Raw genomic sequence first — 11,582 nt, forward strand, 5'->3', positions numbered from 1 at the left:
ACATCCATGTTTCAAATAATGCCCCTTGAGGTGCTCCCTTGACTCGATTGAGTAGAAATATTAGATCACTATACTACTCTTTGAAGTCTGAACTTAAGAGCCTCTTGGGTAGCCTGGAGTGGTGACACCTTGTCTCAAGAACCCACTCGTTGTTGATAACTATCATACATGATTCTGCTTTTCTATCAAATTTAGCTTGGGCCTCTTCCTTGGTCCTTTCTTGCATGTCTGTACATCTAGGGATTGCAAATACCTCCCCAATAGATTGCTCAGCTAGGTACGCAAGCACTGTCCCCTTTAGGTGACTTGATCATTCTGGTTTGTGGATCATAATGCTTCGGACACTCAACTACAAGCTCATAGCACTGAATGGATGGTGGAAAACGGGCTGCTTGGTAGACTCCACTCTTCATGATATTAGCTAAAAAGGTGAATGGAAGATGATTCTTTGTTCCAAACATTCTCCGCCTCATCCGCTTCATGTCCAGGTAATCCATGTTCGTGTCTCCAACCTTCTTCCATCGGGATGATATCTACGACTCCAGATAGAAGCCCTCCTATACGATCTTCAATTGGTTCTTCCTTGCTGATATCCCCGCTTTAGACATGGCACCTATATGAAGCTGGAAGTTAATATCATGGTAAAAATAACTCTAATAACTTATTTTCAGAATTTCCTAAGTTCTGATTTTTTAAGATTGTCACTTTTCTGAGTTCAAAATCAGAAATTTCAACAATGAATAACATAATTTATGAAAATTAGATGAATTTCGATCAAATGAGGCATATCGCCTCCCTTAGAACCTGATTTTCAGACCTAATACAAGTCTGATCACAATTGGTAAGTCTGAGGACACCCTGCAAACACTCTGAAAATGGAGTATTTGATGTCCAAAATATATTTCCAGGTCTGAACACACTTGTCAATGCTCAGAAAATGACTGATTTTGAATGCTAAAATGTTATGTCAAGTCTGATTTTCTGAGTACAATGTTTGAGTATGCCCCTCTAATGGTTGGAAGATCTACGTCTTGGTGTCTTCAACACGTCTCGAGTCTGAATTCTCTCTTTAAAGTCTAGAAATACTTCTGAAAACACAATTCCAATGGCTGGGATCAATCAAAAAACATGGTGCAACTCCCTCACATGAGACGATTTGGCTCCAAACTTGACTGAAAATGCATTCGCCTTCCAGAATTAATGGTTGGAAGTGACCACTGGACCAGCAAACAAGACTGAGAACAAATCAATGTGGCACAAATGGAGCTGGTAGTGTTGTCTCAGACCCAAGATCAGCAATGGCTTCCCTTCAAATAATGTCACAACTCCAACAATGGCACCCATAAATGATATCGCCAGCTCCCCAATGATGGCACCACACACAAGGTTAGACAAAAATCGCCCTCAATCAGCAATGGCGCTGTTGGGACTCATTAAATTTGACTCAAGTTTAGAGGCCCAATTCAAATTTTTGCTCTGCATGTCAGAAAAGTACCTAAATGAGTCAGTTTGAATGGCCTAGTTTGCGAGAGGGCAAAATGGAGCCGGTTGATTTTTAGAGGGCAAGGCTCGGGATTCATGTCCTCCACCTTTCATTTGACCTATTTAGTGATGTGCAACTTTCAAAATTCAGTTTGGATAAGTTTATGAGGTACCCATTTTGAGGGGTGAGCTGAAAGTGCATTTTAGGCACAAATGCAGATTTTATTGAGTAGCCTACTTTGAGCGATTATATCTTTTGCCTTGTTGATCGTCATGAAGAAATTAAAAGTGGATTGGATTCTATGCATAAATGTGAGTTAGCCTGCAAAATTTCAAGTCTTAACGAATCCATTTGCTCAGTTTACCAAGTCAAATCCATTTGCAGTTTCTATGTTTTGGCAAGTCCCTGTTTCGACAGCTAGTCGGAGCCCTGTTTCGCACAAGTGTAAAAGTTGCCTCAGTAAGTGTCATGCCATAATGTTTGTTCCGGGCTAATGTTGGTATGAATGATGAGCTACGTTTCAAATTTCAAGCCTCTACCAATGCGTTTAGTCGGTTCTCAAAAGGGTTCGTTTAGCCATCATTTTCAGTCTTCTGCACTTTCAGTGTTATATCAGTTAATGTAGCCATTTTTGCGAGCGCGCCATTTGCATCCTATCAGTCTTGTGATCGAACTGAGATTTCCAAGTTTTAGTATGTACTTAAAGGTACCTGTGTTTCAAATTTGAGGGTCTACAGAGGTCATTTGATATTTTTGAGAAAGGCATCATGTGTTGCCAGAACATTGACTTCATCAAGTCCGCAGTGTCGACAAAGCCAGTTGGCCATTTTCGCCAATTAATATCTCTTCGCTCGGGACTCGTCTTGGGAAACCGTTTGGTAGATTTCATGCTTGCATATCAGAGTACACGCCTGTCAGATGGCGAGATCCAGAAAGGTGTTTTGACAGGTTTGAAAATTGTGTCTTCGCGATTAAATGCGAAAATGTGGCGTAATTGCTTGAATGTTGCAAATTTCAGTTTTATGATCCGAAAACGATGCCGATCGTTTCCAGAGGTATGGGTAAGGTTCCTGAAGCATTTCAGAGGTCAGTTGCATGAAAACGAAAAAAAATTTTAGTCGGACCCACTTTGGGGCCCGACCTAGCTCATGCTCGCGCATTATTTTTATTGGCGACTTGGTTCTGCTAAGAGGTTTTATTGCATGGGCCATTGTGAAATTGAGATTTGGTTTTCTTAATGCTTGTTACTAAGATGTCTAAGAGAGTAGCAGGTGTAAAGCGTGGTAGTCATCAAAACCTCCAATAGCAAATTCAATTGGCAAACATAAAGCCCGGATAACTTTGTTTCCATTGCTGTGGTGTGAAAAGGCATTAAACTTCAGAAAGAAAATGCCAGTGCCTCCTCCAGTGTGGTTTATGGGAACCATTGAAGCTTCAAACATAATGAAATTGGCAGTTCATGTGGTATGTGGAGAGGCATTGAAATAGCTTTTAAACAATGCAAATGGCAATTTCTGCAATCTCTCCTCCCTCACGTGGGTGATGAAAATCAATGAAATCAAACCAAACAAATGCAATGAAGAATATTTCCCCTCAACATGGTGTGTGCAGCAACTTTTAATAAAACCATCAAGCAAATGCTATTGGCAGGCAGCATCTTCCCACGTCTAAGATGGAGTGCAGGTTGAAAAGGCATTAGAAATTACAAGTGTTTATCTGCAGATGTGTAACCAAACTTCACAACCTATGCCAATTCCTTGCTGCTGGAGAGAGCGTTGAAAACTGCAGAAACCTTCAAGCAGCTACAAGGGGTTGCGTGGAGGGCAATGTTCTGAAAAAGATTTAGCATTTTTGCAAGTGTTCTCCTGTGCAACACATGAAGTGTAAACTAATTAATCTCCCCTTGCGCAGATTTATGGGTAGAGGAAGGCATTTAAAATCCATGGCAGATGCAATGACAAATGCAATTTGACTCAGGTAAAATGTAAAGATTGGCAATTGGATGCTAGTCAATCCCTTCCTCCATGTGACTTTGCCAGTAAACTCTCTGCTTTGAATGAGGGCATTGAAGACTTTTAGCAAATTCTTTCAGCAAATGCACCATGAAGCAAAGCAATGTGCCTCTGCGTGAAGAGTATGGAGAGTTAAAGTAAAATGTAAACGGCAGCCTCCTCCCTGCGTGGTGTTTGGAGTGTCATGTGAGTTGAAAGGGGGCTGAGGAATGTCTCAAACAAGTGCAGTTCATAGTAGGTAAAAGGCGCCATTAAAACTCTGCAGGAACCTTCAAATGCACATTCCTAGGAAAAGACATTTATCCCACATTGGCTGGGCGAGCATGTTTTTTGATATTTATATGTAAATCTCCACCAATACATAATGTCAAAGCCTCTGGGCTTTTGACAGACGGTGTCGTTGGGCGCCCAAGGTGGGCCCACGCGCGGGCGCGGATCCCGAGGCGACGGAGGAGGTGACTGAGCAGCGACCCGGTGGACCCCACGCAGGCACGCTTCTCGAGGCAAACAGGCGAATTTTGCAGAGAAGAGTCGGCTTAACCAGTGAGCAGGTTCGAGATGATCTGACGAAGCGCATTGATTCATAGGCCGAAGGTGCTCGCCAGTTAAACCCTACGAAACAGCGAAAAGAGGTAAAGACCCTACAGGTTCGAGATGATCGGACGGCTCGCGCGACTTCGGGAAGGAAAGTTGCTCGCCGGTTAAGGTCCGCGAAACAGCAAAAAGCATCTCCGAAAATGAGAAGGTTAAAGGTCGAGCAAGTTCCAAGTAGATCGACGGTGCGCGCAGTTTCGTGAGGCGAAGATGCACGAAACATACCGTTTGCGAACTGGCGAAAGCCAGGTGGCGATGATGTGGCAGGTCCAGTTGGTCGTCCAGCAGGTGGGCCCCGGTGAGGTGGCGATGACGTGGCGCAGAGGTGGCGCTGAGGTGGCCGACAAGCAAGCGGACACGTGGCAGAGTGACAAGGTGTCATCCCAGGTGGCGCCCAGTGGACCCCATCGACCAATCAGATCCCGCCACGTGGCAAAGCATCGGGACCAAATGGGAGCAAAAATCAAATTTAAAATCAGTTAAAGATATAGTTTCAACTATATTGAATATCTCAAAAATTTAAATGATGTGCACACATGAGGAATTAATTCGCTCAGGGCTCCATTTTTGGTCAAAATGGCAAGTATTATATGTTTCTGGAAAGCTCTCAGAATGGGGAATCCAATTATGCAATCAATTTTGACAAAGATCAGATATTTTGGGAGCAGTTTCGACGGGAGTGAAATTCAGTTATAGAGAAGACACTTGGCAATTTCAGTTGCAGATTTGATTTTCTTCCCTCCTCTTTTTATTCTCAATTCTTCTCATTTGTAAGGGTTCCAAAAATTTGGAGAATGGCTCCAATTTTCATGGCTTCCAATTTTGAGTATTCTTGAAGATTGTACAGAGCAGGGCTTTCCTTTCAGTAATGGAGTTCAATTCTTTGCTATAGGTGTTCTTAGTTGCAGGTTCTTGTGTATGTAAGGCATGCACAAATTCACACAGAATTTGTCTCTGGATTTGTATTTTCATTATATTCAAATCAGATCCTCAAGGAGGCTGAGATTTGTTATCTCAAGGAGGTAGTTGTGATTGTTTGCAGGAATTCTTCAAGGAAGAATTTAAATTCTGTAATAAATCATGAATAATGGAATATAGTTTCTGGATTTGATATTTTCTGTGAATGAGTTGAGTAATACATTTATGCAAGGCATTAAATGCAGGAATACTTAAGAATGAAGAAGGATCTGCAGTATAAGTTTTCATTTATAGTTTAATGTATGACTCTGTTGCCCTTGGATAAGGCACTGATCTTGCAATTAAGGGGGTTCTCAAACCAATTTAAAAAAATCAGAATATCCTTAGTTTATGTTATGTTTTGAAATGTTTCATCTACCTCATGCTCAAGCATAGTTGAGTTTTATGTGTAGATTTAGCCCATCTGCAATAAACTACTTGTTTTGGAGCCCTGGTGAGATCTATCTGTTTACGTTGATGCTGTCATAGGTGTGTAATAAGTTTAATTCTAAGCATCAAAGGTATACCCGCCTAGGTTTTGCAGAGCCTGAAGAGTAGAAGGATTCATATCCTTATCATGTTGTCCAAGCCCTGGGGTTCTTCATAAATTGAATTGGCTACTTCATAGATCAATTGCAGGTGTTCTTGGGTTATCACTTTTGGTGAACAACAAGCGCCACACAAAAGATCAACAAATCCTTTCCAGTAATGGCGATACACCACACTTAGGCAAAGTCAAACTCCAACCAGCAATGGCGCACCTCCAATTAGCTTTCAAACTATCACATCAATGGCATTATAATAATATTTAAATGCTGGACTGGGTCCTTTTATTCTTGTTTTTGCCTTGTAAATCCACCACATAAGCAATGTGAGATAGAACTTCTCTTCTCATCAGCCTGGTGGAAAAACGATTTGCATGGGGATTCCACACTTAGCATTAAAAAATTTTGGCTTGATCATTAAATGCTTGTGGTAAGGCAAAATTAATAACATTTGGGGCACACTTCACTATTTAAACTTCATTTGAATTCAATTCCAGCCACGTGGGGGAAAATAAACCCTCATCTGGACAACTAATTTTTATTACTTCATTCATTTTGATCACAAATGCAACTCCAAGGGAAAATCGATGGCCATCTAGACAATTAAAATTCATCATTTCATGCAAAAAGACCCCCCAGTGGAAAAGCATCCTTCATCTGGACAACAAAAATCTCATTAAACTTGCCAAACTTCATCAAAATGGTCTCCAGAGGAAATTCGAACTTCATCTGGACAAATTAAAATCAATCAAAATTCATATTTTCACCCTAGTGGAAAAACGCACCTCATCAGGACAACACAAATTTGTCCAAACTTCAATCTGTCCTACTCATTTCCCTCTCTAGTGGAAATTTGAGCATCATCTGGACAAGTAATTGCAATTAACTTGGTTATTTACCTCCTAGTGGAAAAACGTGGGTCATTAGAACACACTTTCCTTGTACATTTTCGCTCACAATGGCCTAGTGGAAAAATGACCTCCATCGGGACAACCACAGTGGAGAATCTAGATGCATTGGGATTTTCCCAAAAAACATTTGAAACTCGTGGAAAAACGCCTCACATCAGGACAGATCACTTTTATGCCTTAATTTCAAGGGGGAAAAACGTTTTCCATCGAGACTATGATGATTTTCACCTTGTAAAAGCCCAAACTTGTCAAATTTTATCTTTTTGCTCAGTGGAAGTTCTATTTCCATCGGGACTTTTAACATTTTAACTGGATTTGAGGGGTGGAAAACTGGGATCCATCGGGACTTTGTGCACACTTGACATATTTAACCTCCTGGGAGTAGGAAAATGACTCCTATAGGGACTTTTGATGCTCTAGCGCAAAATTCACACTGATTTGCAACACTTAAAACACATTTACACTCAAATTTAAAGCAGCTTGCAACCTCAAAACACTTAGACAGAATTTAGGATCACCTTGACATTTTAACATTTTCTAAAACTTGATCCTATTGACTTCAAAATTCAAAATTTAAACATTACTAGTACATTGAAGACCTCTGGGCATGATCATATCAAAAATGAGACTCGGGAATTGAAAACTCAAAATTTGCCGCCTAGCTGCCAAAAACCCTAAACTAACAAAATGCGGAAAGCAGGAAGAGGGGGTCCCCATTTGCAATGGGGCAATGTGTGAAAAGGTCACAACAATTCCCAACTGTAAATTTTAATATAAGAGTATAAACCACAACTAAATCTTCTGCATATTCCTCTATGATCAATAAAAAGTAAACAACATATATGAAAACTCGTGGATATCAATCAGCAATCAGTAGAAGAGCAATGCAACAGTGAGAAGAGGCCATTTCAAAAGCCACAGATATGCCCCTACAGCACAGTTTTCTTCTGCCAACCAAATCATCCACTTTAGGAAGTTAAAGCAAACAAACTGGAGTTGCTAGTGTAACTCTAATCTCTGCAACAGGCACATTGAATGCAGTTGCACTTGTTATAATTAATCTTTCTGTAGACTCTTGGTTATTACGTTCAAGAGCTTTACAATAGATTTCCTTATTTTATTTTTATAAATATTCTTACTCTGACTTTTTTTTTTCTTTTATGTCTATATTTTTCTTAAACTTAAAAAGGATTTGTTCCTATTCCTTATTTATCTTTCACCTCAAAATTTCTTAGAACATAACTCCTTTCTTAGGTGTCACTTTATTCTTCGGGAGCAACGTTCATGTCTCCTTTCCTTTGCATATATTTATGTTCACCTCTTATCATGAAGAATAAGATACATATGCACACAAATGCAAGATGGTAAACACAGAGGAGATAGTAAATATAGAGGCTTGGAAATACATGCATAACTCATGTTTTCACCACCATAAAATAGAGATTATTTCTTTAATATTCGTACTTAATTATCTTGTTATTTGGAAATTCTCGTATTTTTGTTAGTGGAGAAACTGTAAACATTGTAAGATTTCAAATTGTCGTCTTCATTATATTGTCTGAACTTTATTATGGTGTAATCTTTCATTATTTTATTTTGTGCTGCTTATGGTTCAATGTATAATAGTTAATTTTGGCATAACATCCAAAATTTTAAAATTCAAACATAAGGAGCCTAGAAATATGTACCGTACCTAACCTGCCAACGTAGGCTGTCTCCATCAACTGTGCCATTGGTTCTATTGCCTGTGTCAAGATTGCCGGCACAACAAGAACAATCAGCTCTCGTCCGAAATCATTTTCCTGTATTTGGCTGCTGGAGGAATCGCTAATATGGGGGAAATATGTGAGCTTATTGCGGAATAAAACCTACACAAAGACATGGAAAGAATCTACTTTTCCCCGCAAGAATTATACTTTACACTGCTGAATACAAAAGTTTATTGCTATAAACATCGCACCATGTTAGTACCTAAAGGCGTTGACAGGGCTACATAGTGGGTTGTCCGTTTGCTTGGTGTATCTCTTGCTATAAAATGTTGATGGACTGAAGTCAGGCTCTGAAAATGAATCCCACGAGGCTGTACATATCAAAGGTGAGTAACTTTTCCTCTGTACTTTCAAGGTATCGCAGCAATTAACATAATTTCTCTTCTTCGTGTAAAAACTGGTGCTCTGAGTTGATTGAGAATAAAGGACAGGAACAAGAGCTTTGTGCTTCAACATATTCTGGCGTGGCTGATGAATTGACCGCGTGGGTAAACATTCGCGCGATGTTGTATGCGGGCAGATAAAATTTGGCCTCATTTTCCTTTCACCCTCTTGCTTATTCAGATCGAAGACAAAAAATCGTTGAATTTGTAACATCTCGTAGCCAAGGGACGTGTATCTTTTCCCAGAGAGGAAAAAACACAAAATCAAATCAAACGTTGAAACCAATGAAGTTCACAAAGTTTTCCACTCGAAATACAACTCTCAGCTTCCCTTCGAAGAAAAACATTTAAAATAAATACAAACATCTTAGCAATAAAATTTGAAAACAGAATAGATAGCAGGCACCGCGAAGAGGCGGTGACCCTAACTAAGAGTCGAGTAGTAGTGCATATAGTCCCTTACAAAATTATAAGCTCATGTTACCCAACTTTTTTTTCCTCTGTTTCTATTGTTTTCACGGCTGCATCATTTGTAATTAATTGCTGTTCAAAAATCGCTGCAGACAATTTATTGTAAAGTTTTATATTGTTTCTTTATTAAAATGAGTTTTTTTTTAACTTTTGTTAGTTTGTATTGGCATTGAGATTTTTGTGGGGTTTTAAACAATTAAGGAAAAATAAAATCAACTAATGAAGAGGGAAAATTAAAAGAGATTTATATAATGTTTACATTAGGCGTGTAGGTATGAGGGCAGGTACACGTTTCTTAATGGTTGCAGTTGGCATTCATATATAAAATTGTCAGGCAATTTAATGTTTAAGGTATTTGGTAGTGTACATGCCTTGCTTCTAAATTCTTACTTGCATTTGCTTCGGGTTGTCAAGTATACTTATGTATTTCAACTGCTCTTTGTTATGTCTGGGGTCCTATGATGTTGCAAGAGACTCGATGAATCAAAGACAATAAGGCATTTTAGTGGAGGGAAAGGTATTACTCTTGCAATTCCCAGTAGAAATATAATTTTCAAATGCTTGTTCGTATGTTGAAACCCTAATACTCTACCTCTTGTTTAAATTTTATTTGTGTCGTTCTTAGCTCTTTACAACCTTACAGTTCTAGGCATTTCCAACTAGAACATTTGATAAAGATATTTTTTTGTGTACTTTGGTGAATGCCCATCGATGTTCCAAGTCCCCCATTTTGTTGCAGATACGAAGAATGCTAGAAAAGGTCGTTGAAATTGGCTTAGCATTTGCATTTGCCCAAAACCAGCTAGGTTTTGCACATCAATCAGTCAGATTATAGTTCAAGCAAGACTCATCTAATTGTAATCAGCATTATCATAATAAAGTATGAATTTGTTGGATTTTGCACACAAACTAGGGTTCCACCAAAACTTTTTGGCTTCTGACTTGAGAACTAATTTAATATACACTTAAATTAGCACAAGAAATATATTTCTATTCAGAGTATTAACATGCTAATATTCCAGAGCTCGTTCCCTCTAAACTCTCGTAACTACTCCTCATATGTCAAATAATTGTGAATTTTCCCATTTGACTTTTATTTTTCCCAATTCAAAATGTGAAGAGACTTCAATTTGTCTATGACATCAAAATGTGAGTGATTCATTTCTAAAACCCATTTTATGTATGTACAAACAAATTATTTTTGTAGCTTAGCTTGCTTGTGATGGGTCTGAGGATATTTATATATACTTAAGAATGTTATCTTTCTATAACAGATAGCTACGGTTTGAGGCAAATTTTATCTACCATAAATTAGAATAATTTTAACAGATAAGCAATGTTGCACTTGCTTATCTTTCATTCAAGTCCACTGCTCTTGTTACCAACATGGCCTAGATTTGGATGATATTTTTGGTAAACATTTGTTATTTATTATGGGACCAGAGTGACTCTAGGCTCTTGTTTTGGTGCTGAAGAAATTCTTTTATCACCTTAACACCTTGCAAATTAGATCAGAATCTAGATAAAATAAATGATATATGTATAAATATTTTCTCCATATTCACATTTGCTATAAATTTTAGTAACTATTATAAGGTACTAACCATTCTATAAATATCCAATGGTGAGATGGTAGAGACATTTTAGAGTATGAACTTGCATGTACATCCTTATCATGCCATAACAAATACAAATAAATCACTCAGATTTATGGACAAAAGACAAACCTTAAAATTGGTGTTCTCTGTGATAAGTAGCTAGAAATAAGAATAGACAATATCTGTTTCTTGATTCTAAGTGGCATTTGTAGCAACAAAATTTTACTTAAAATGATTGTTCATTTCAAAGATAAGGTTATATGTCATACAGAATAGTATTTCAATATTAGAGACATCAATGACATTTATAGGAAGCTTAATTGTCAAAAAGGCAAATGACATAAAAACATTGACTTTGTATCTACTAAAAGATATTTAGTATACATAAATTAGACACCACCACGATACAAGAAATAGACCCCTAGAATGATAGCTAGTTTCTTAATGGCTTTGATAGCTCTCACACTCCAGTGTTACTTGTTTTTGTTTCAACTAATATTAGATCAAGCTGAAAATCACCTCGCAACCTTCACATGAATGTGTTAGCAAAGGCAAGGAAACAATTTGCTTCCATTTGTATGTTGAAACCCTAGCCTTCCTACTTTTCTCTTAGTTGAAGCCTAATATGCTTATTAATGCATACTTTGTTCATAAGGCATGCATTAAAGAAGAAAAGAATGTCTCTTTGTCTCTCAAAGCATTGTGTAGGATTTGATAGTTTTCTTCACTTTCCAACTCCATAAACATGGACAAAGAAGTGCTTATCAACTTGATGTCAAAAGAGGCATCCTAGTCAGACAATTATATAAAAAATAATTTGGAACAATCACCTAAGCAAAAAGTTGATCAGCCAGGGCAT

At 38.2% G+C, this 11,582-nt stretch overlaps 1 protein-coding gene across 3 annotated transcripts in view; it reads right to left on the reverse strand.

Moving 5' to 3' along the window:
* LOC131040183 (protein DETOXIFICATION 44, chloroplastic) overlaps positions 1 to 9,140 on the reverse strand; it is a 171,497-nt gene extending 162,357 nt beyond the window's left edge. Inside the window, exons 1-2 of one of the 3 annotated variants that reach the window (XM_057973039.2) lie at positions 8,474 to 9,140; positions 8,196 to 8,314 (exon numbers count right to left, since the gene is read on the reverse strand). In XM_057973039.2, coding sequence (XP_057829022.2) covers positions 8,196 to 8,314; positions 8,474 to 8,868 — 514 coding nt within the window. In that variant the 5' untranslated portion in view covers positions 8,869 to 9,140. Of the gene's footprint in view, positions 1 to 8,195; positions 8,330 to 8,473 lie in introns of all 3 variants that reach the window. The other 2 variants (XM_057973038.2, XM_057973040.2) reach the window with 2 other exon arrangements.
* Positions 9,141 to 11,582: the final 2,442 nt, after the last annotated feature.

This window comes from Cryptomeria japonica, chromosome 11 (genome assembly GCF_030272615.1).
Source record: "Cryptomeria japonica chromosome 11, Sugi_1.0, whole genome shotgun sequence".
NCBI lineage: Eukaryota > Viridiplantae > Streptophyta > Pinopsida > Cupressales > Cupressaceae > Cryptomeria > Cryptomeria japonica.